The sequence below is a fragment of the Cornus florida genome, unplaced genomic scaffold (assembly GCF_030987335.1).
Source record: "Cornus florida cultivar Cherokee Brave unplaced genomic scaffold, ASM3098733v1 CherokeeBrave_3.0.0_Hap2_Chr02, whole genome shotgun sequence".
Taxonomy (NCBI): Eukaryota; Viridiplantae; Streptophyta; class Magnoliopsida; order Cornales; family Cornaceae; genus Cornus; species Cornus florida.
Window position 1 is genome coordinate 11,348,690 of NW_026775572.1, and position 26,053 is coordinate 11,374,742.

General features: G+C 34.1%; 2 protein-coding genes and 1 long non-coding RNA gene across 5 annotated transcripts; 2 read left to right on the forward strand and 1 right to left on the reverse strand.

Moving 5' to 3' along the window:
* Positions 1–7,014: 7,014 nt before the first annotated feature.
* On the forward strand, positions 7,015–10,298 carry LOC132293587 (tropinone reductase homolog). 3 transcript variants are annotated; one of them, XM_059791125.1, is made up of 6 exons: positions 7,015–7,337; positions 7,430–7,615; positions 7,729–7,936; positions 9,330–9,546; positions 9,636–9,745; positions 9,897–10,298. In XM_059791125.1, exons 2-6 carry the CDS (start codon positions 7,527–7,529, stop codon positions 10,080–10,082), a joined length of 810 nt encoding a protein of 269 aa, XP_059647108.1. In that variant the 5' UTR covers positions 7,015–7,337; positions 7,430–7,526; the 3' UTR covers positions 10,083–10,298. The 3 variants fall into 3 exon arrangements, with proteins under 3 accessions (XP_059647108.1, XP_059647109.1, XP_059647107.1); XM_059791126.1 differs by having other exon boundaries at positions 7,474–7,615; XM_059791124.1 differs by lacking the exon at positions 7,015–7,337 and having other exon boundaries at positions 7,358–7,615.
* Positions 10,299–12,989: 2,691 nt separating this feature from the next.
* LOC132285370 (uncharacterized) lies at positions 12,990–15,243 on the forward strand. The gene is made up of 3 exons (XR_009472524.1): positions 12,990–13,440; positions 13,930–14,063; positions 14,961–15,243. It is a non-coding gene; the product is annotated as an uncharacterized LOC132285370 (long non-coding RNA).
* Positions 15,244–16,138: 895 nt separating this feature from the next.
* Positions 16,139–25,084, reverse strand: LOC132293588 (transcription factor LHW-like). The gene is made up of 11 exons (XM_059791127.1): positions 24,690–25,084; positions 23,819–24,420; positions 22,233–22,439; positions 20,727–20,820; positions 20,593–20,634; positions 20,378–20,437; positions 18,830–20,224; positions 18,591–18,692; positions 16,879–17,025; positions 16,551–16,676; positions 16,139–16,462 (listed from the first exon to the last, which is right to left on the reverse strand). Exons 2-11 carry the CDS (start codon positions 23,914–23,916, stop codon positions 16,373–16,375), a joined length of 2,361 nt encoding a protein of 786 aa, XP_059647110.1. The 5' UTR covers positions 23,917–24,420; positions 24,690–25,084; the 3' UTR covers positions 16,139–16,372.
* Between the last annotated feature and the right edge of the window lie 969 nt (positions 25,085–26,053).

Genomic DNA, 26,053 nt, shown 5'->3' on the forward strand with positions numbered 1-26,053 from the left:
CTGAAATATATGTTTAATCTGAGGATGACAGGAAATGAATGAAGTTATAAGATGGATGATGTTGTAGCTAGTAGTCAATGAAAAGAATTTGTGAGGAAGACAAGGCTTAGATGAAAAGTACTGTTTTTTCTATAGCTACTTATGCTGACTCTACTTCGGATGTTTAAGTATAGCTACTTTTTTTGGTTTTTAGTTTGGACTTCAACACAGTCACTGTAGTGGGCACCCCATAATTTCCTCTGATCCTGCTATTTCTTTGTGAATTGGAGGAAATAATGGGTGTAAAATCACTAGTGTGGGTCCTTATGTTTCTATCATATAGGATGATGGTGCTTCATTGAATACCAAATGAGATCAATTATTGAAATGTTAATTATATATATAGGAGAGAGATTCCAAGAAAAAAAAAAAGCAACAAAATGGCTTGTGTATATATATATTGAAGGGTATATTTAGATATTTTCACGCTCATATATATATATATATATATATATATATATATAACATATCAATCATATACATGGTGTGAATCTTGATCAACGATATGCAAGAGATCATTTGTGTATACATAAATAAAAACACTTACTAGTTATGCTGGAAAGTTAAATGTCTGTCTTATTTATTTTGCTAGCAATAGTTTTCTGAAAAAACTAATAGCAGAAATCAGTTTGAAAATTGGATTTGATGATAGTTTTTCAGAAACCGCTTTGAGAAAAAGCAGCTTGAAGCAAATTCTTTGTTCCAAAATTGTTAAACAACAATTGTTCATGTATCCATGCATGCTGGTTATATTTACCGTCCCACTGGAATGACTACTGAGTCACCTATATGATCAAAATCAAGTTGTGTACGCGCCTAAATAATAATAAAATAAACATCTTGAATGCATCACTAAATAAGTATATATATATATATATATATATACTTATTTAGTGATGCATTCAAGATGTTTATTTTTTTATTATTATTATTATTCAAAAGATGTCTAAGTTGAAGAGAGTGTATATATAATTCTTTCATTTTGAACTTTGTCTTCCCTAACGCTCTTGGTAGGGAAATTAGCAGGAAAACAGGACAAGAAATCTTAGCATGTATATATACAAGTTGGTGCTTTAACTTCAACTTTGTCATCCTTGTAAAATATTAAATATAAGTAATGTGAGAACATTTAAGTTCTTGATTTAATGTCTTTGCAATGAATAATTAATGTTTCAGACCCCTTTTGATCGATTTAAAACCGTGAAGTAATGAAAATTGTTCACTCAGCGACACCTTGGGTGTGTATATGTATACCATGTTTTTTTTTATCAGCAAATAAATTTTATTTAAAAGAGAAGAAAAAATATACAGACAAGATGGCAAAACCTCAAGCTTAAAGAGCAACAACAACTAAACAAGAAAACAAAAGGTCTTGCATTGGAAAATAATAAAATATGCGTTCCATGGTGTAAAGAGCAATCAGGCAGAAGACAGGCATGACATATATATATATATAGACACACACATTCAGAATGGAAAGTAGGAAAAAAAAGTATGTGTTTTAAATTTAATGATCATTTTTATGATATAACTCGAGAAGTCTAAATATATATGGTATACTTCAAATCTAAAGATAATAATAGGAGTGTAGCCTTTGTCGTGTATATGACCTAGGGTATAATATAAAATTAGTTAAAAAAAATTTGACTAGAAGATAATTAAGTTACTCATGGAGACGGATGCTAGAGAAGACCAAGTGTTGCATATTAATCAAATATAGGTCAAATTAACTTTAACTGCACTTTAATTTGGTAAAAATAATTTATGTGACTCATATCCTCTTGGAAGTACATTGAACCGTTGAGAGCTATCTTGTCTTCTACTGTAAATTTTATTGCTCACAAAGATGCTAACAAACTTGATTAGCTTGTGATCTGTATATGCTGTTCTTATATTTGTGCATAGCTTATGGCACAATCTAGATTTTTTATTTTTTTATTTTATAGTTCAAGCAACCACACACTCATTATATATCTCACATTCTATTATTTTTTTGTTCAATTCAAAACTCCTACTATCTTACTACCATTAAAATTAAGTGTCCATATTTTATGAGCAAAAATTAGCATGAACGATTCCTCTTAGGTGTGAGCAATTCCTTGAGGCTACGACCGCGAACATAGTTCGAGTTTTATCTGATTTGTGTGAGGAGATCGCCGGACACGGGTCTTGTGAATTAGTCGAGGCAAAGCCTTGTATATGTTTTTTTTTTTTCAAAAAGTAAATAGCATGAATGTCATTGTATCAAACCTTATCAGCAAGTTACAATTTTTTTTATTTGTTTATTTTTTTTTTTTTTTCAGAAATTTCAGCAAATATACATCCACAACATGTTTCTAGGGAGATTCGAATGTAAAAATTTTCGAAGGATGAAAGATTATATTATACGGACTTGTGGCCCAACCCAAACAATTTTTTTTTTTTTTTTTCTCGAAAACCAACTTATATATATATATATATATATATATATATATATATATTTATTTATTATTTGTTTTTAGTTAATTGCTAACTGGGTAAAAAAAAAAAAAAGGTGCTAACTAGGGACGATGCGTGCATGTTAGTGGGAAATTAAAGTGACTTAACGTATATATTACTTCCTTAATATACTCCATGTTGATTGACTGAACATTTCAACCACCAATATTGTGGCATAATATCATTTGAAACAGAAAGCCAAAAAATACTACTTTAATCTTGCGTCAGGAGGAAGCATCTATGAATGTAGAGAATTCAATTATATATATATATATATATATATAATTAGAAGATTAGAGTCTATGCACAAATATTGATTAATGTTACAAGTTTATAACCTAAACATTTCATTTTGTCTCTTTAGTGAACGTGTTTGGAATTCTTTTCTGTTAGGTTTAATTATTTGCAGTCACCTCCACTTTAAATAATGGATCGAGTCCATTTCTTTATTATGCCCACTAGACCATTATGCAAGTCCATTGGACCGGCACGACCCCACCGACACGGGCCGGCCCTGCTATTGCATAGCAGTTTGGTATAATTAATTAGGTTTTATATATACATAATGATGTGACAATGTGTGCAACTATGAAGCAACTATTGGGCTATTCCGTGAATTGACGCTATGATTTTAACAATATTTGGACGTCAAAAGTCTACTTCGTTGGGACCAAGAATGAAATTTGCTTCATTGTCGTGTTGACAAATAGTAAGCAATTTGGACGTAGTTGAATGAAATTATACTTATTGCAAATTTTATATAACAATATTATTTCTTCCATTGCGTGTAAGGAAAAACTCTGTTTACGTCACGTATAATTTTATCATCTTATGATACATTTGATTGTAAGCGGAAGATTCTCCTTGAAAATAAGGAGCAAGTATTATTGTTTATACAACAAATGTGCTAGTATGATGTAAGATACGCATTCATACATCATTAATTGCATCCTCCTTTATATATATTTTTTAGCAAGATTACTGTAAAATTGAGAAGTGATTCAAATTTAAATATCAATAATAAAAATTTAAAAATAATAAAAATATTTCATCTATGCAAACAGATAAATAGTGCAGAACCATCTAATAATTTATTTATTTATTTGCTGCCGTTAAAACTTAGTAGCAGTTTTTTCGAATTTACGGGCCTGATCTCTGGGTCAACTTATCATGTTTATCTTTCTATTCCCTCTGTGGGCCACTGTACCTCGGATTCAGGCCAAGTTGGGCCTTTTGTCCTATGGATAAAGTTAATTGGGCTCTGTCTTACTGGATGATTAGTTATCCTTTGCGGCCTTTTAAGCACTCTGGTTGTTGTTCTTTGGGCTTTGTTTGATTGTTTTTTCTGGGTATATAAAGGGTTTTTTAGAGATCTTATAATAATTTTTTTTGGGGGGTCAAAATTGACTGTTATCAGATATTAGGGAGCAATTTTCACATATTTTTAAATATTAGAAATTTATGTGCTTATACTATATACCAATGGGGAATTTTTTTTTTTTTTTTTTTTTGACATTTTTAGTATAGCAGATTGTTTATTGTGGGACAATTCGTAGGTGGTCTGTGCCCTCGAATCAAAAGTGCTATGAGATCGACCAAATGAGCCAATCTTAATAAAATAAAGGGATAATTACACTGACCTCTCCTGAGATCGACCAAGTGCTATGACCTCTCAAGGTTGGTATACCTATTTATAGGACCTTTCCTCCATTAATGAAAAATACTGTTACTAACAGAAAATGATGATGTCATGAATTTTTTATTATTAAATTCCCATTCTACCCCTCAAAGATATGTAAATAAAGCAAGTATCTAAAATACCCTCATAACTATTTATTCCCTCCTCTCAAATTTTCTCTCCAATCTCTCTCTCTCTCTCTCTCTACTCTCTTTCCTCAATCAAATCCAAAAGCGTAAACAAATTTTTTTTTCAGAACCCTCATAATTATTTCTCCCCTCTCCTCAAATTTTCTCTCTAATCTCTTTCTCTCTCTACTCTCTTTCCTCAATCAAATCCAAAACGTAAACAAGTTGATAGGCAAACACTTCCCCTTTCTTCTCCACAGGTTAACTGCCGACTACCTTCCTCGAACCGTCGCGAATTTCGATGATAAAAAAGAGGATGGCAACTCGTGATGAAGAGGGGCTGGTGCTAGCGAGCAAGGCAGTGCTCTAATGGGTCAAACGAATAGATTGACGAAAGTCAATTTCCACAATTGCTTAGTGGATGTTGTTGCATGATGAACCCTTCTGGTTGTAATTATTGTCCTGATCTATGAATTAGTCAATGTACATAATTTAGGATGATGACCCACACGTGCACCGATAGCTAATTTTTCAACTTATCATGATGGATTCAGTAGTGGCAATAATAATCCTATGTTAGAAACAAAATGCTCATTTATTTTTTATTATTATTATTATTATTATTTTTTTTTTGGGTATAGGCGCATTTAAAGCTAGCTTTGTTAATGGATGGTTTTATGTTCTTGCTTCCTCTTTATTTGAGCAGGAGGCCAAGTAATGGTGCTCGGTGATGAAGATTCGGCGGTGACAGAAAGGTGACTGAATATCCTGTTTTAATGGGAATTTTGGGCATTTTTGTCTTTTCAAATTACATTAGATTTTTAATAAAATACAATTTAGATATAAAAGGGTAGAAAAGTAATTTTATTAGAACCGTTAACGCCATCAATTCTTGACTGGAGAGGTCATTGTTATTTGACAAATAAAAGAGAAAGTCAATATTGATGAAACCTTAAGAGAGTCGGTGTAATTTTTCTTAAAATAAATAAAAGTATATAAATACACTTGTATATTCTCTGTTTCCTAGGCCTATTCTTTTGGGAAAATCCATAGGATATTAATGGACTGACTGTTTTTGTAAATCCAACCCGCATCATACATTTTGGGCGTGCAAAGAAGTCACGTGACGACTCTCCGAACAAGTCACAATGAGAGAGACGTAAAACTCTACACCCAAAACCTAGCCAAGTCGTGTTTCTATTGTCAAACGATTGAAATATACCTAATTAAGTGTAAAAGTATATGACTCAGTGGATCAAATCAAATCACGTTCTCTTTTCTTTTGTGTCTCTGTCATTATGTTATTTATGTAAATAATTTATATACATGTTGAATAAGTTTTTCATTAATATATCACCGATACAAAAGATTAAAGTCGCGGGATCGGATTTATGACGCACTAATTGACAACATATTTGGAAAGAGGTTAGACTGTTGTGTTATTTTTTGATAAAGACAATATACTCCATTACTCACTCCTACAACGTTTTTTTATCTAAAAGAGCTGACCTTACACTGACACGATTCACATCTCATTCAAAGATTTCAAACCACTCAACCTATTCCATCTCCGGTGATATAAAACACCATCATGCCTCGATTTCTTGTGGTAATATATATATATAGTCTTTTCAAAAAAAAAAAATAATAGTAAATAAATAAATAAAATAAAATAAATAAATTTCATCTTCCTCACCAAATTCCGCCCGAAAAAAATCATGCGCGCCAAATCCTTCAGTCTTTTCATGGGCTAGTCAGTCAACTACCAAGGCCCAATAAGAAATTTTCATTTAGAATAGCAGCAGATCCTTCAAATTCGGCACCAAAAGAGGTTCGTGTCTATGTGCAATTTCATATTATATATATATATATATATTGCGTGTGTTATATTATATGTAACCTAGTATATATGCCCTGTTTCTAATCCTCTTTACATTCACTAAGATTTTGTTATCGTAAGTGGTGGAATCATTAAGGTAATGGGATATGGTGGACTGTTTATTGATCCTCTTTTCATAAATTATGAATAGAGATCAGTTTAGGTTAGGAAGGGGATGATGACACAAGAGTTGAATAAGTAAAAACGTATTAAATTCCATCCAACAAACGTGGGTCAAAGTCAAAACAAATTATTTAGACAGATAATTGTGTGATCCTTATTTCACTTTCGAAAATAATTTCAAACTTTCTAGATAGCCCATTAATTGTTCTTTGAAAAACAAAATAAAAATCAAACTTTCTGGTCAAGTAGTAATTTTTATGTGTTGATGTATTTTTTATTAGTAATTAATAATTTTATGATCAGCAAACACATACACGAAACTCAAACGAGGGGATCATTTGGAGAGATTACACCCATCATAAAATAAGACATTAAAACCAAATTTTCTTTATCTTTATCTTTTTCTATTTAAGACCAATTAAAGATGCCTATTTTCTTTTCTTGTGCAAATTGAAAGATGCCTGTTGTTGGATAGACTTGCGCATTTTTTACTATTTCAGCCGACTCGGCACCTCAAAGATGCTGCCGGTCCATAGCTACACACATATATAATGTCAACATATATCCTTTTCATACTATTCATCGCTTGATTAAGATACAGAATTGACAAATTCAAATGGGCTTTTGCCATGTGATTACAAATTTTAGAATATATGGGAAAAAGTTTTCTAAACCATTCAATTCTTTTCTTTGGGGGGTAGTACTTGAAAATCTCTGAAAGAATTTTTAATAAGGAAAAAAATGTTTCACATACTTAAAACTGGCCCTGTTATTTCTGATGTTTCAGTTGAAGGCCTACTAAGTGAGATCACTCATGTAGTGAGCGACAACACTGAAAATATTTCCCCAATAATTCTATTAAAATAAACAATTCCACTGTCTTATTTATTTTGTATTCATTGCCAACCCTATTCTCACTTGATCTAATCGAAGGGTGTAGCTTAATTAGCAGCCAACTCACTTAATTGGTCTAATCGAAGCATGTTACTTAATTATTCTGCTAATTAAACAAGTAAGGCCTATAATTTGAACTTATCTCACTTTCATTGTTTTTATGCATATATCATACAGCATTGACATTGTGTTTATGTTCCGATCTAACAGTTCTCAAGTGGGCTATAAAGTATTTGTCATTGTTTTCGTGTTAGTTACGTAAATGTATATAAATTAGTGAACAACACAGAGCTGCTGAAACACAAACATGGCTGGAGAAGAGCAGAGTTGCAGAGACCAGAGATGGTCACTTAAGGGGATGACTGCTGTTGTCACTGGTGGTACCAGAGGCATTGGGTAAATTGCTCTCTCTCTCACACACACATACGCACACATAAACATATTACTTTTATATTTCTTTTATTCTGATGAGTGCTTTATTGCTGTTTGGTTTGATGAACGAATTTAAGATATGCCATCGTAGAGGAACTAGCAGGATTTGGTGCCGCTGTTCATACGTGTTCCAGAAACCAAAAGGAGCTCAATGAAAGGTTACAAGAATGGGAAGGAAAGGGATTTAAAGTAAGTGGCTCTGTTTGTGACATGTCGTTGAGAGTTCAAAGAGAGGAGCTGATGCAGACTGTCTCTTCTGTGTTCGATGGCAAGCTCAACATCCTTGTAAGTTTTAACATAGTATATGCAAAACATATATTGATCATGTTTACATCTGTATCTAATTTGGACAGAACGTCCTCTAGCACTAGAGCTTGATATACATTGTCTCGGTCCATTTCTTTATAGGACTAAGTTCGAGTTTCCAACTTTGGTTGTCTCTCCAGTTGTAAGATGGGATTGTCCTTGAGAGAGAGTGTATTTGAATTTAATTTAAGTTGTCAGGCTTATACCTTAAAAGTTCTGAGTTTTTGAGGAAATTGATAATCAACACTTACCTAATTTTTCTTAGCATGGTAAGCTACGTGGGATCATGAATCAATTTTCTAAATTTCTAACAAAAATCAAATTTTTCTTAGCATGGTAAGCTATGTGGGATCATGAATCAATTTTCTAAATTTTCTAACAAAAATCAATGAAAGGGTTTGTTACTCAGAGCAAAGATGATGCGGAAGAAAAGTATGTCTAACAATAATAATAGCTTGCCATTATTTCTTATTGAGTATGAAAGTGAGCTGATTGTGAAGTTTATTCTTTGTTGCTGGCCACGAAAACAACTTATTGTGATGTTTATTCTTTATTATTGGCCACGAAAATAATTAATGGTATTTTATAGGGCCCTAAAAGATTTCATGTCTTATCACTTTATAGATATGGGCGTTGGCTATTAGTTCATACTTAATTCTGAGAAAATGACTAGTGAGAGATATGTGATTATGAGGTTTCACAAACTTTGTAGAAATGTAGATGAGAAATGGAAAGAAGAATAAGGAACAGGAAAGTCGAATTTTTCAGAAATGGGAGACAGTTTAGTGAGTTGAGCACTGGAACAAAGATAGTTTAAGAACTCAAGTATCGGTGTCAATTATGACTAGTTTGTCTTCTGTATCCCCTTATTATTTCAGTACAATATATAAGATTGTCTCCTCACTTTTTAGTATAAATAAGATTTTGCCAAACCAACTTCAATTTGATGCTGTCAAAAGAAGAATTATGCATGACAATTTTCAAAATTGAAAGATTGAAATCTGTGTAAAAGAAAGAACAAATTCAGCTTATAAAAAATAAAAATAAAAATAAAAAACAATTTAAGGAATAGCATAACTTCAGATCTATCAAGTAAAAGTATGTAGTACTTATTACACTAACATGTGGTTGTTTTGATTTACATTGTAATGATTTAAAGTCTCCTTGACTAGACCTAGCAGAGTTGCCTTCCACATTTAGTCCCAGTGCCAAATTAAGACTATCTGAGTTACGGATTGCAGGCTTTTATGTTCATTCATGTGTTAATCATATAATTTTTACCATTATATTGTTGTCAGTTCATGCTTGCTATTTCTTATTTTCAATGTTATGCCGGAGTTACCTAGATGGAATGATGGTGTTCGTGTCTTAGGTGAACAATGCTGCGACACTTGTAATTAAACGAATTACAGATCATAATTCGGACGATTTCTCAAATTTAATGGGAACCAATGTCGAGTCCCCTTACCATCTGTGCCAACTAGCATACCCGCTCTTGAAAGAATCAGGACGGGGGAATATAGTATTCATTTCCTCAATTGCTGGTGTGACGGCTCTACCTACACTTTCGATGTATTCAGCATCTAAAGGTAATTTTCCTGTAATGTAGTAGAAAATTTGAAAACCATTGCTCAAAAGACACTTTTCAAAATTAACTACGTTTCTCGCCTTTTTTCAGCTGCAATCAACCAAATTACAAGGAGCTTGGCATGTGAATGGGCAAAGGACAACATTCGTACAAACGCTGTCACGCCATGGGCTGTCAGAACCTCGATCAAACCAGATGATGTAATGTTCCTCCACAACGCAAACCCCCTTCTTTTCTAGTGCCATGACTATTTTGTTATAATTTCCGGTATCCATTTAGGTTCACAGACGAGAAAAAGCAGTTGCATAGCTCTTGCAGGATTTGTTAAAATTCAACTTTCATTTTCTCCAGGGTCAAGGGGCTCTTGAGGAGTACGGCAGAAAATTTATACCACTATTGGCTAAAACTCCTCTGGCTCGCATTGGGGAGCCTAACGAGATTTCATCACTGGTGGCGTTCCTTTGCCTTCCTGCTGCTTCATACATCACCGGGCAGGTCATTTGTATTGATGGCGGATATACAGCAGGTAGTGCCTAGGCAGCTCATGACATGAAGTGGTCTAAACAGCAACCTTTGTATTACTTGTGCAGTAGCTCTACCATCTATCTACTAAATAAACACTTCATACATTGTGTGTATTGTTGTGGATATGTCTGTAAGCAAAGTTATGTAAATCTCTGGTGTATTCTTACTGGAATTGATAATCATTTGGAACATTTCTATGTTATTCTGTTATCTTTGAACTTGTTATCACTAGCTGGGATAGCAAGATTTGTAACCCCCCAACACCCCCCCGCCCAAAAAAAAAAAAAGACTTCTGCGGGATAAGGGTAAGGAGATGGTAAACTTTATATTATTTGAAAATGAGAGCTAATTAATATCAGAAAACACTACATTTCTCATGATCAATTGATAAGTTATTGTTTTTCTAGATGATATAAGTTCAAAAGAAAACAATTTAAGCCTCCCCCCCCCCAAAAAAAAAAAAAAAACCACCCATATATTATGTATATACTTTTTATTTTTATAGACATTTATATATATATATATGAGAAATTTTACATAATGCTTCCCTCTAAAATTTTTAATTGCTAAAAATTATCTCTTAATTTTTTTTTTAGTCCTTTTGTATTTTCTTTTCTTTTCTTTTCTTTTTTTTTGGGTAAATACAGGCCTATATGTGTCCTGCAAGTTAAAATTGAACATTGCTTGATGTCTCAAGAAATGAGATTTTTTTTATATATACCTTAGATGAAAAAATTAAATCACACACCAACTTATGAGTTTCAACTTTGGTCATTTGTTTTGAAAGATATAAAGTACTGCTAGAAGTCTAGACCACAACTCTTAATAATCCTAAAATTATAAGGCTGTGTTCAGCTGGATGCAATTGGAGTTTTGGAATTAATATTGGTGGAATTGAAAAAAAAAAATTATTTTAATTTTGTCAGTTACTTTTCTTTAATTTAACAAATTTCAATTCTAAAACTTCAATTCCATGTAGCCGAATGCAAGCTACCTTCGGTTACGTGAAATTGAAACTTTGGAATTTGAATTGGTAAAACTGAAAAAAAAATTATTTTAATTTTGTGAGTTATTTTTCTTTAATTTCACCAATTTCAATTTCAAAACTCTAATTTTTTCATACAGTCGAACATAACCTAAGCTTAAATACATTTCCGAATTTCCTGAATTAAAAGCTAGACCCGGTGAAGCCTTGTATTTATCTCGATTCAGTGGGGGACCATGTTTTCTCTTGCAGCTGATGACGAAAAATCTAAGAGAGGGTGTTAATTTAATTATTGTGTTTTGTCCATTTTCTTAGGAACCAAGAGAGAATTTAATAAAATAGTACTATTATTTAGATAATGCTAGAAAATGGAAACAACCATTTTCGTGACAAGCGACAACCAGCAGGTTGTAGCATTGCTGCGTTGTAACCTCATTCTGAATCCTTAAAACGCAGAGACAATAAAAAAAACAAGTGTTTTTTCTTTGGTATATCTGTGATTTGGCTGCTGGGGAAGCAGCAAATAAAGTCCAATATGAAATGGCTCTCTTAGGAAAGCAAATAGGTCAATAAAATTATGTTTGGAGCACCCAATTGCCTCTTCAATATTAATTGAAATAAGTTTACCTTAAAAAATGCTGAACTAACGGAAGTAAGTAAGGTGTCAGGCCCTAAGTCACATAAAATGAAAGTGAAAGCGAATTTAAGAGCGGAAGCGCAAAAACGACAAAATTAAGTCACAAATAGTGAAATATAAATGAGGCACATGCGAAGCGTGAGAGTGAAAGTGAAAGCGAGAGCGAGAGCGAGAGCAATAAGATTGTGTGACTTAGGTCACTCCCTTGTCACAGAAGGTTATGCCATAGAGACGCCATGCAGACAGGAGGCGCACATTAAAAAGATAAAATGGATAGTTCACATACACCGGAATATCCTAAACTTCTCTCTAGAGTTATCTCTAGAGTTGTCTTGAATTGTAAAGATTTGTATAGAATAAGCTAAAATTCTCTAGAACTTTAGTATTAGGGAGATGATTTTCTTCTTCTTCTTCTTTCTTCTTCTTCTTCTTCTCTTTTTTTTTTTTTTTTTTTTTTTTTTTTTTTTTTTGAGCATTCTAGAACCCTTTTTTTTTAATTGGTACTTACACACCTCCCTCGAGAAATTGTTTGCACCCAGGAGCATTCAAACAATAGGCATGATACTTCATGAGACACGAGGACCAAATTCTTATCTACACGAGCCAACTCTTTAGGATTGAGCATTCTAAAACCTTATTTTAGAATACTCCAATCGTTGGATCATTGACATTTGTACACCATTCATTGCAACGCATTTGGCTATATATATACAAACAGATGTGAGAGTTCATTTACTCCTCACCAAACAAGAAGTATTGTAAAATTTATCAAGTGCAATACAACCGTTTATGCAATACAACCGTTTATGCAAGACTGAACCATTACCATAGATGAAAATCAAGCAGTTGATAATTCGGTCACAATGGGGTTATATAGAATTTTCCCAAATAAAAAAATTGAAAAATAGTGATTTATCTTTTTAAAATAAAAGGCTGAATAATAAGAGTCCAATTTAGCTAATATAGATTCGGCAATGTTGAGTTAGTTTGAACGTAAAAAAGAATAAAAATATATTGAAATATTGTAATATAATTATTTATTTTTAAAAAAAGAAAGGTTGAATAAAATGAGAGCCTTCTTAAAAAACCTTCTTATGAATCCCAAACTGTCCAAGCCTAAGTCACAGATTTTTAAGTTTATAAACGTGCTCTGCACATACTTCGATTCCGCACACCCACCCGTTCTCACCCTCGCTCTCCACACACTTTGACTCCGCACACCCAAGGGCAAAAATCTCCCCTTCCAATTAAAATAAGACACATCAGTTCATAATGGGACCACCACAAATACTGAGACTATTCAACCTTCAAATTGGGCCTATACAAGAAGCTTGGGCCGGGTTAATTAAGCATAATGGGCTGAACTCATTAAGAAGGCCTGAGATGATGGGTGTAATGTTTAAGTGATTTATATATGTGTGTATATTAGTGGAGGGACCCACAGATGTTTTTTTTCTAAAGTGGTCATAAGACCACTTTTTTTTTTTTTTTTTTTTGTTGCTCTATTATGTCATTCTCTCTCCCGTCTGTCTCTCTGTATCTTCCTCTCTGTATTTTTTTTCTTTTTGCAACTTCCACTCTTGATATCTTCTTCATTTCTTGGTGTTTTTAAGAGCCGTTTGCGACTATTCGAAGCCCACAACGAGATCAACATATTGATAGGAGCAATTCCTTGATTGGTGCACTATAGGAGATTCGAAATCCTAGGGTTTGAGGTAAAGAGATTGGGGGTTTTGCTTAAAAGTGAGGTAGGGGTCTCTAATACTCAAATTCTTGTTCCTTTGTGAGTTTCCCTACTTTAATTGTTGTCAATCATGCTAGATTTGAACTGATACTCTCTTAAATGATTTTAATGATGTATGTGAAACATGTTATTATGTGTATTCGTTGTTCTACATAGAAAGTATGCCTAATTGTTGATCTTCTATGCTTGTTGTGTTCATTAAATTGTTAAAAATTGTTATGAGCAAGCATGCTAGTTGTGTAACATTAATTCTCCCCAAATTTTTATGGTATAATGTAATGTTTAAGTGATTTTTATATATATGTACATTAGTGGAGGGACCCACAGATGTTTTTTTTTCTAAAGTGGTCATAAGACGACGTTTTTTTTTTTTTTGTTGCTCTGTTATGTCATTCTCTCTCCTGTCTCTGTCTATCTGTATCTTCCTCTTTGTATTTTTTTTTCTTTTGCAACTTCCACTCTTGATATCTTTCTCATTTCTTGGTGTTTTAAGAGCCGTTTGCGGCTATTCGAAGCCCACGACGAGATCAACACGTTGATAGGAGCAATTCCTTGATTGATGCACTATAGGAGATTCGAAATCCTAGGGTTTGAGGTGAAGAAATTGGGAGTTTTGCTTGAAAGTGGGTAGGGGTCTCTAATACTCAAATTCTTGTTCCTTTGTGAGTTTCCCTACTTTAATTGTTATCAATCATGCTAGATTTGAACTGATAATCTATTAAATGATTTTAATTGTGTATGTGAAGCATGCTATTATGTGTATTTGTTGTTCTACATGGAAAGTATGCCTAATTGTTGATCTTCTATGCTTGTTGTGTTCATTAAATTGTTAAAAATTGTTATGAGGAAGCATGCTAGTTATGTAACATTAATTTTCCGTTGTTGATCTTCTATATTTGTTGTGTTTATTAAATTGTTAAAAATTGTTATGAGGAAGCATGCTAATTATGTAACATTAATTTTCCCTAAATTTTTATGGTATTAAAAAGGCATGTAACATGCATTCAAAGCATGGGGTATGAAAAGGGTGAAATGATTTGAAAAAGATGAAAAAGGGATTTTGGGGAGAATTTGATGAAACGGTTTTTTGAGAAAAACCCGGTCACCGCGGAGTCACCAAAGGGCCGGTGTGTTAATATAGCCTAGAGGGAACTAAGGAGATTGTCCTAGCGTGGTTGAACTATCTAGGCCCCAAATGACACTGCGGAGGTACCAAGGGTCAAGGACAGTAGCCAATCCTTCTCTCGTGTCACTGTAGAGTCACCAAAGGGCGGGTTATATTAACTGTTTGTGAAGTGATGATATTTTTCTGAAAATGGAGGGTGACATGCATAACATTGCATTCATGGCACAAGATTTATTTGCTTTGAACTTAGAATTGATATTTTGTTTTCCCGGCTTTGCATGATCCCGAATTCCTATTATCCTATTCCTTGTTTGGATTCACGGGGATACAAGATGTGTGTCTTAGGCACTACCTATTGAGCAATTTTGCTCACCCCTTTTATTTAACATTTTTTATAGGAAACGGGAAAGAAGTGGCGGATGACATTCTACCACAGACTTAGCATGAATTATGAGCTTATTTTGTTATTTTTGTACTTGGGTCACTCTATTTTTGTAAGACTAAGCATAATGTATTTTGTACGATGACTTATGGACTTTAAATATTATACATATACCTATGGGCTTGTAAGGCATAGATATTTGATTTTAATCTTGTATTTTGGGATTGTAATTATGATACTTGGATGATATAGCATGTGGTTGTACCACCATGGAATGTAGTAGATGTTTATTGGGTTGGGACAGGTTAAAAATGCTTTTAAATAGATTGTTGTAGGACAATTTTTAGCAGAGGTCATGCCGAATTTTTTTTAAAAATTTTGGCATCAGTTGGGGTCGTTACAATGGGATCCCGAGCCCAATTACGAATATGTTACTAAACCCATTTTAGTAACAGTTCTATTAGAAGAAGAATTATAATCTATGGAAACAAAAAAATGTAAATCCTTGTTATAAGGAAAGTATGATGCAAATTCTTAAGGGACAAGCAATGCGAGTGCTAAAAGGAATTGATTATGGTTTTTCCTATATAAAAAGGGCTCAAGACCCTCAGTAAGGGGGACACAGAAAAAAGGGCAAAACCCCTAAAAATAAAGATCCAATTCTCATCGCTAGAACTACGTTTTGATTCCCACACTCCATGCAGGATACTTAGGTAATCCTAAGTTTCTAGTAATTGTAGAGAATTCGTTGACTTGTCAAAGTTGAACGAATTTTTGCACCTACACCCACCCATTGTCACCCTCACACTTCACTCCGCGCACCCATTCCCACATGCCCTGCATAGACTTCCACTCCACACACTTATTCCCACACTGTGATTTAAATTTTACCGCTCTCATACTCGTTTCCGCTCACTTCCACTCTGCACACCCGTTCCCACACTCCGTGATTTAAATCTTACGGCTCTCATACTCATTTTCGCTCCCACTTTGTCCCGCTTTGTGTGACTTAGGTCCGAGCATTGACAAGCGTAGAAGACAATTTGTTAGGCTAGTTATTATCTTTACTACGGTAAAAAATAGATGCACTTGACATGCCTTTGTATGTGATATGTATGCCCAAGCTTTTCTGCGAGGACACATGCATCTGAGAATTGTTCATTCTTCTGCAAGCTCTAGTCTTAAACATCAAACTGAAATCGAAACTGAATCCAATCTTCGTAAATAAATAATACATTCCTTCTACTCATACAATACATACAAGCAATTCTTGTGACTCAAATGGCTCATAATACGAAGATGATGTATAGCTCATAATACGAAGATGATGTATAGCTGCGACCAATTTCAGATTTTAGTATAATACATTGGAAGCTAAGACAGATGGTTCCCGGCTGTTCCTCACATGAGCTCTGGGCATAATATGCGTCAAATCTTGCTTGGTATGGAACATTGGTTTCGTTGCAGAAGCTGCATTAGTGGCCAGAAGATATCCAATCTGTGAAAGTCCTTCGAAGCCTGTGTCCACAACAGAACTAGTGTTTTTAGTAATGTTTACCATGTAAAATTATGCATACTGACTGTGCAGGTTTCAAAATAATCTAACCTCAACAATGAAGTGAGCCCACGTTTTGTCAGAGCGGGTTTTCATCACACCCTTCAAGATATTTAACTCCAAACGACGAATAACATCAGCAATCTCTAGGAAGAAACCGTGGTCATTGCAAAGCATCTGCTATAAATTTGAATTAGAAGCATGCCCAGCAAAAGAACAAACATATCATGTTCCAGGTGAATTCTATATTTCTTTTATATAGGAGAGATAGAGATGGTCGTTTTTCATTTCTTTCTCATCAATAATTAAGCAGTTGTCTACGATGCTACAAGTTTCTAAGCAGTTGATACAACACTACAAGTAAAGCCACAGAACAGACCTCTATTAGCATGTGCCCTGGACATTCAAGATCTTCCACAACTATGGGACACACTTGGAGCTCACTTCCCAGTTCGAAAGCCCAGCTTGTCCCACCCTGATGACCACCCTTGGATTCAGATGATTTCACATTCTTCTCACCAGTTACCTGTAAAGAATTCCAGATTCTACACATTTCAAGTTTCATGCATTTGACATTTTAAGTTTTTAAATAACAACTTATTCTCATGTAGAGATCAGATGCACAAACATCTGTGTTCTACTTTTTTAAGCTCGTTTCATTCATTTTCTGATAGATCACTTAGTCATGTCTCATGACCAACTATTTGACCTCACATAAGGACCATTTTTTCTTTTTCACAACAAAGATGAAGTAATAAAACTTTTAAGTGGATGACAAGTTAGCTCTTAAGATCTCAACATCCAATGAGCTATGGTCTGAAATTGTTGCAAATGCACAAGTTGCCAAGAGAAGCATTTGTCTTCATGTTGAAATATTTCCTGAATTATTAATTATTGGAATGGAAACTTAAGCCGTCTTTTGAAATAATCTTAATGCGTAAGTCAGTTAACTACGTCACCAACACATCAGTTATGATGTTCTTTTCATTTTTGTCTTCAGATGTAGTTAATAGACATAAGAATATTGTACATGAAAATATTTGTTATATTACTAACAATGTCTTATCTTTCTTTTTGATAATTCTTTCTGTATTGTGTCTAACGTCTGCCTATTGTCAAGTTGATTCCAAAGACGAAAAAATGGAGAAAGTTAAGTTATTATGTAACTGACAGTCAGCATAGGGCACTTATCAAAGCCCTATAATCATGAATCCTGAGAATGTTTAAGTAAATATAACGTTATTCTTTCAAGGGAAGCGTTACATCAACTTCAGGGCGCTTCAGAAGATGGACAAAGTGCACTGATGGACACCAAGGTGTGGAGAAGAGACCCTAACCTCCTCTGAGGTTTACAATTTGCTCGTACAAATATTTGTGGACTCGAGACAAAAATGACGGGTTGCTTGTATCTGGGGGATGGCACGAATCAATTCAATTGAGCATAGTTTCAATAATTTAGGGTAATAAATTCCAGTCTGCTATTCTAACTACAATGGCAACATTGATCCTTAAGTATTTAGTCTCTATCTCAGACCATTTCGTTTTCCCTTCCTCTTCTCCTTGTACATCCTTCAACCTGAATCAAGTCATTCCAAATTCCCTTTCAAGTTTTCAATATACATCCATATGTTTTTGGTCAAACTTTGGTTAGACACTTACGAGCTTTTTTACATTGAACCAAGCAAGCACAATTCTATAACCTCATCAATCAAATCTCTGTTGTCAACAAAGATAAGACACCATAAGACATCCCTCCTGTACATGCACAGCCACCAACCAAAATAGAAACTCAGAGCCAACCCTAGGTATAAGCCCGCTGCAGTCGTAAATTTACTAGTTATTACCCCCAAAGAATCGACGCACTGATTACAGCTCCATTGTAGAGCCTGAACTTGTCAATATTTTCACTAAATAATATATCCTAAATAAGCTAATATTATATTTAGGTTTTTTGACATTATCCTTTAGAAAAGCAGAATGCGTGATTTCAACTGAAGAAGATGGCTTGCTAAAGTGATGGTACACCTAAAGGTGAACAATTGACAAGGCAAGAAAAGAAAAATCAACATAAAGTGGACAACATTCATTTACCTCTTGATGAACCCACTGCCTCAATTTATCAGCCTGATCAGTAACACTTCTTAAGAACAGCATGTGCTTTATTGTTCGATCTAACAGGCCATCAATGCTACACTGCATTTATCATGGAAGAGAAAGCAAACATTATTTAAATGAGTGAGAGAGAGAGAGAGAGAGAGAGAGAGAGAGAGAGCAGATAAGTGATAATCTGTCTTAACTGCAGCAAAGAGTAACCCTGAAAAAGAACACACCTTTGCACCATCTGGGACAAGTTCACGCAACTCTTTGACCCGATCCTGAATCAATTGTCTATCCCGTGGTCTTGGCCTGTGGTTATCACCATGTCTGGCCCTTCTTTTGCTGGCATTTAATATCTTTGATCCCTTCCTGGACTGCGTGTAACTGTACCCTTCTTTCTGCTGCTGCTGCTCCTGCTCCTCGATCAATGTGCTCATCATGCTCTCAAATGAAGAAGCTGATGGTGTAGAGTTAGTAAGAGAATTTATGTCCCTTGCAGCAAATGCAGATACTGCACCGCTCCGTGGAAATGCACCCTCTCCCACAAAGGCAGTTCTTTCTGATTGACTTCTTGCCGTGGAGGAAGCAGCAGCAAATTGTCCCGACGATGTCATAGTTAACTTGACATTGTTGGGCATGTTAGATGAAAAATCATCTGAACTGCTACATACATTGGCAACTACAGCATCCAAGAGATGTTCCACGTCATCTCCTTTGGCAAAGCATCCAATGGATTCCCTGGCTGATGACTCAACACCATGGCTGAGATCTCCTTTGGCAAAGCATCCAATGGATTCCCAGGCTGATGACTCAATACCGTGGCTAAGATTTCCATTGTAGATCAAACTTGAGCTGCCACAAGTATCCTCAACTACGACAGATGAATCACACAACTTTTCCTCGCTATGCCGCTCCAAGAGAGAAGGCCCTAGTGCTTTGTGCAGCTCAGAGTCTATGGGAAAGCTGAATAAACTATTTGCAATTGGCAGCTCAGAGTCTATGGGAAAGCTGAATAAACTATTTGCAATTTTAAGACCATTATTATCAGAATCTTTGTCTAAAAATGGCTGTTCCATCATACCTCCATCAGAGTAAGAGATCATAGTTTGGTAAGCATATTCTCCAAACTCCCTCACATTGCAGTTGTTAGTGCAGGGAAAAGCCTGTAATTCTTCTTCTAGACCAGAAAATCTGAACATGTTACTCTCCGTCATCTCTGACTTAATGGCATCTACTGACTGAGTGAGTGGTTTTGATACTTCAATTAAACACATTGATCGAACATTAATATCATATTCACTTGCACCATTGAAGATTTCTGGCATATTTTTTTCAGAAATGTGGTATGCATCTTGAAATGTGCCTTGTGGCATCATTTGATCTGCAGTTGAAAGTTTGTTGTTTTTGGGTTTGACACTATCAACAGCCTTTATGTATTCAGAATTCATTTCATTCATAGCAGTTGTTGACGGCACATCTAAGTTATCCATGAGAACAGACATCATTGATGATGATGATGACTGGGCTAAAAATTCCCCGTTAGAGGTAGAAGGTGAATACCCTAAAACAATTTGATGAGCATTAAAATTATCTTTGATATTAGCAACCAGTGCCAGATCTTCAGCAACCTGAAGTTTTGATAGAAGAACAAAGGCAAACATAAGACCACTATTATGATGATTAAGCAGGAACACTACTCCCACATCAATGCATGACAATTATAATTATATATATATATATAAAAAAATAAAATAAAATAAAATAAAAAATTGAACACACACCATTTCCAATGAGCCAAGTTGCAAAACTCCATGTGGAACAACTGGTACCAGCAAAATAGTCTGCATGACCATTGTATGAAAGATCAACCAACACAGCATTTATCCACAGATGTAGTTAAACCAGTTTAGAAAGTGTTCCTTACACAGATACAGATACACAATGTAGGGAGTTTAACCAATAAATAACTCATAGTATAATTCAATAAATAAATTACCTTGATCCCTGCCAAAAACTGAAGTTGCCATTCATCTTGACTCTGCAAATGGAAGAATTATATTAGTCCTCTGTCCAGTACTTGCGCGACTATAAACTTTGGTCATTTTCTTTTTATGTTAACTGGCAACTCACCTTGGCAACTAACTTAGAGTTGAATTCACCAGCTGATATGTTGTCGCAGAAAAGCCAGCAATGGTTCCCCGTATATGCCACTTCATGAATAACCCTGCTTAAGTTTAGAATTTTCATAATCAATTACAATTATGTTACAATTTGCATTTTTGTTTTCCCTGCTATAATTGAAATTCAACTTGTAAGAACACAGTTCAGCAGTTGCCCTCATGAAGTATGATAGCTAATGGCTACCTAGATGGGAGTCTAGATTTCAATGGACTCATCGGAGTATGACTTGGGTGATAAACAAGTAGTGTCCAAGTTCCAAATGGGTGAGCAATCAAGTAAGTGGCATCTATTTTTTTAAGTGGCTTTGACATGGGTATATGGCGATGCACATCATTCTTTCTTGTTGATGAGATCTTCCATTTGCTGTTCTAGAAAGAGAATTTTGACTACCTAGGAAGTTGTTTGCTTACCTTCTTTTTTTTTTTTTCCCTTAATTTCCTTATTTAAAAAAATAAAAAATAAAAAAATCATGTTTACTTATTATTTAATTCATTCATATTATTTTGATAAGTTCCCAACCAGAAAACTTGAACCCTAGACCTCCCCCCTCTTGGGGTGGCAGGAGATATAGTCAAGCTAATAGCCAGTGGTCAAATTACCTAATTTAACAATAGTAACAACTTACATGGTAAAAAGTCCTAATATTTCGTATGAGTTTACTGGTCCAAGTGTCTCCTACTATAATACAATCAATACAAACTTCATTAAGAGTGAAACAAAAACAAAGTTATTTTGAACAAAATACTATCCTATGCAAGTTCTAGTACTTACAAGTTTAATTCATCCTTCTCAATCAATCCTGACTTGGTCAACATATTTTATATTTTTTTAGTAACAACTTACATGGTAAAGTGTCCTAATATTTTGTATGAGTTTACTGCTCCAAGTGTCTCCTACTATATTACAATCAATATAACCTTCATTAAGAGTGAAACAAAAACAAAGGTATTTTGAACAAAATACTATCCTAGGCAAGTTCTAGAACTTGCAAGTTTAATTCATCCTTCTCAAACAATCCTGACTTGGTCAACTTTTTTTTTTTTTTTTTTTTTTGATAAGTGAACCTGACTCGGTCAACTGAAGTGATCCGTGAATTACATCAAGTGATTCTGTTGCTCACTGTTGAGTTATCAGGCTTTTATCCTACCTTTTGTCTGAAAATTTCCTACTCCGAGAAACCAAAAAAGAGGAAAAGTGGTGGGTATGTGGGCCAGTACAGAATCACATCTCAGATGATTGATGGCAATGCGGAACTCACGTTCCAAAAAGGCATGTGATGAAGCTTAAGGCAAATACCTGTAGGTTTGCATTCTTAAGGCTCCAGCCACTAAACATCTGATCATGATTATATTATGTGAATATTACTTATTTTGTGTAAATATGTGTACATTCCATTGGAAAATTTGAGCAATGATGAACACAATGAGAAACAACAAGGGTAAAGCAGAATAATACCCCTCCCCCAATGCATATTGAACCCTTGACATATCAGCCACTGCTAATTCAATTGGATATTCACCCACTCTTCCATCATTTGAATTTGATTCACAACTAAAAGAAAATATTTCACCCGATTCTTTGAAGCAAATATCACCTAGTATGCTTCCCATGGATTCTCTAGGTTTCAAACAATCACAGTATCCATCTTCCCATGTCAAAAGCCTGAAAAAAAAGGTAAATGATATTAAAATTAGCACAATAGCAAGTGTTGACCATTTTTAGTATGTCTAGAAAAGAATACTTTTTATGTTGAGCATTACCTTTCTCAATTGCAGAATATCACTTAAAATGATGCTTCACAACTTTACTTCTAACATTTTTCCCCAGTAATACAGAATGATTAAGAAACAATTTCTTCCATGAAACTTAATCAATTCATAGAACATGTGGCATGCCAAAAGAGATGCTAAACTCTTGTTACTAGGGTGAAAGTAATTATATGGTTTATGATACTCAAGAAGATCACATATGATATTAATCGCAAATCCAAAAGAACAAGATGACAATAACATGGTAGCAAAATGATTTTAAGCAGATATTTTTTATTTCTAAAACTTACTAATTCTACAACATCACATTCTAAAGCTTATATGATCCACTCCCAGTCTAGCGCATAATGGCAGTAGCCGATAGAGAGGCATATGGTAGAATACAATCCTAAAATATAAGCAATAGGCACCTGAAGAAGTTGATGATCGAACCAAAAGTCAATCAACTGCAAAATACTTTTAAAAAAAAAAAAATTAAATTAAATACACTAGTTTTCAATTTTTTATTTTTAAAAAATTGTCCAAAATTTGGCCTACTATATACCATAGTGAATCTCATATCAGTTTGCAAATTCAAAACTATCATCTTTAACTGAATGTAATAAGCAACATGCCCTAGGCCCCTAACCATGATCTAAACCAGAAAGTGCGCTAAATAGCATCACAGACCAGCTTTGTGACAAACAACTTTAGACACCTGGAATCAACAACAGCTATCCATGAAATCGAAAAAGTCATATGGCGTCCAATAGTGGTTCTTTAACCAACGTCAACCAATTGATTACAATGTCTACAGCTATCAACATGAAGCCAAGTCTATGGGATCAAAAGAGAGTAAGAGAATATCAACTAGGAAAAAAAAGAGAGAGTAAGAGACTAAAATTCCATGTAAAAGTAGGACAGGAGAGAGATTTTTTTTTTTTTTTTTTTCTGGTAAATACATGGGAGGGATAAACTTTAGTAGAACTACTTAAAAGTCATTAATCTCTAAAAGAAAGGAAAACACAAAACAAAATTTTCAATTAATTGTCTTAGAAGATACTTATCAAAAAAAAAAAATTAATTGTCTTAGAAGATCAAGAACACTTATCATTAGTCTACAGCAGTATGCAGCCCAAGAAAGTGAATACTTCATATAGATGGACCAGTTTAGTAAAATGAATAACGGTAGATACAATATGTTTCAAAAGCATATGAAAAAGATAATTTTGAGTACATAACCAAGCTGGTTTCAGTCGCACACTAACAAAGAAGTTGCTTTCAACTACTTACATTGAGCTCTGCTGCTGAAGCTTCCAAAAGACTGCATAATTCCAATGAGAGTTATGGCAAAGACTCTGCAGGAACTGCCGCAGAGGAGTAGCCCCCATGTGTAAAGTTTCTCAGGAAATAAAAAGGTCCAGTTGAAGAAAGATTAAAATCAGCCAAATTATCAATACAACCGCTCACTAACTACCCCGATATGAACCTCGCCCCGCCTGTTTTATCCGCAAACCTGCTCTTCTCTTTATTGGCGGCTCCATGGAAGTGAATAGCAAATAGTCCATAGCTAAAAACCCTACCTCAAGAACTACGTACCAGATATTCGTAACAGGTGATGTAAAAGCAATTAAAGATGGCCACAAGTAACAAAGAAATTCATGATTTTGACCTTTCCAGATGAGATTTCCATCAATTTCCAAGTTACAACTAGTAGTGCGCACAATTATGTATACAGTTAGGACTGGCTGATAAACACAGTGAATCCAGAAGCTTCAAAATCCAAATCTGTTCCCAAAACCTTTACTTAAAAATATTTGTTATTATAGCCTAACAAACCTCAAACAAGCCGAACTTTCAAGATCAAGATTTGTGAAATCGATGCGAACGCACACCTGAAGACACAAAATCAAGCAATATTATCTCTTTGCAACTAATTAAAATACTCCGTTTGGTTGCTAAGAAAATTATGATAAAAAAATATTTCGAAAATTTTCTTATACGAGCAAAAAAAAATTTTCCTTTATCGAAACAAAAAAGAATCATAAAAACAAAAACAAGTCAAAACCTTGTTTCTTTTTCTTCTTTTCTACAAGATTCTTGGCAACCAAACACGAGTGAAGAGAAATACATCAAAAGAATTAAAATCAATATAGGTCCTTACCTCTAATCGAACTGTTTGACATGAATAGATTTCTCAAATTCGTTCGCCTCCATGTCTCGTGAATCGTGGATGAAGACCACACAAAACCTCAACGTAGAGAAAACAAGGACTACATCAACTTCATTTTGCATTGAAATTACAAATCGATGCGACTTGACAGAGAAATACTGGTGTTGATTAGGAAAACAAAGATGGTATAACAGCGATCGATGAATATCTGTAGATAGATATAGAGATGTGTATATATGTATGTATATAGTGAGACGAGAGAGTGGCGAAACTGCACTTTTTCCACCCCGGCACACTTAACGGCTTTATGGAGAGGACTTTTATATACACTAGCCCACAGCAAACAGTGACCACTTTCTCTCTCTCCCTCCTCTTTTCTCTCTCTCTCTCTGTTCTCGGATTCCAAATTTTTGTCCAGAAGTTGGATTAATAATTCCCATGCCACAGTGGGATTTTGGGCCCACACACACTCGTTGAAACTTGAAACAAAGTGGAGTTCAACTAAAGAATGATGAACCGCCTTTTCGTTACAAGTGAGTTCGAGCCGGAAACTGGTGAATCCTCCGGTCTAACTGTGATTGTAAATTCTAACTTCAGTTTATAAATTGGACGAAAAATAAATGACGTAAATTTAATTTATTCTTCATCCTCAAGAATTATAATAGTGAATCTATAACAAAAATAAAAAATAAAAAATAAAAATAAAAATAAAAATAAAAATGAAAGTAAAGTCGATTTACGATCACTTTCCTTATTCAATAACTCAATTTCAACAAAATCTTTGAATTATAAAAATTTATATAATTAAATCTGTCTCAACATTATTTTAAAAAAAAAAAAAAATTTTGAACTTTGACTCTTCATCTTAAATACTCAATTTAAAATAAAAAAAATACCACTAAATTACTTTCATATATATATATATATATATATATATATATATATATATATATATATATATATCTTTAGTGTTTTTTTATAAACGAGTGGTATGTTATTTATCGTGACAAATAAAACAATTATACAAGTAGTGTGTTGGTTCCAACTCCGTTCTTGAATCCTTTTTACAAAAATAAAAAGTAAAAAATCATTGTAGCGGGATGGATAAGAATAAAAAAATCATTGTAGTGGGATAGATGTGAGACTCAACTCATTTGATGTACATTATTCTTCTAATTAAGGCTATAAGCATAATTAAATCATCATGTTATTATTTTTTTATTTACTATTTCAATTTATATTAAGTTATTACTTTTTTCATTAATAAGAAATACACACCCATCTAACCCTGCGGGACACAAACCCAAGTTCTCATCCACATTCATTATTATTATAAGAACATTTTTCTCAATTTT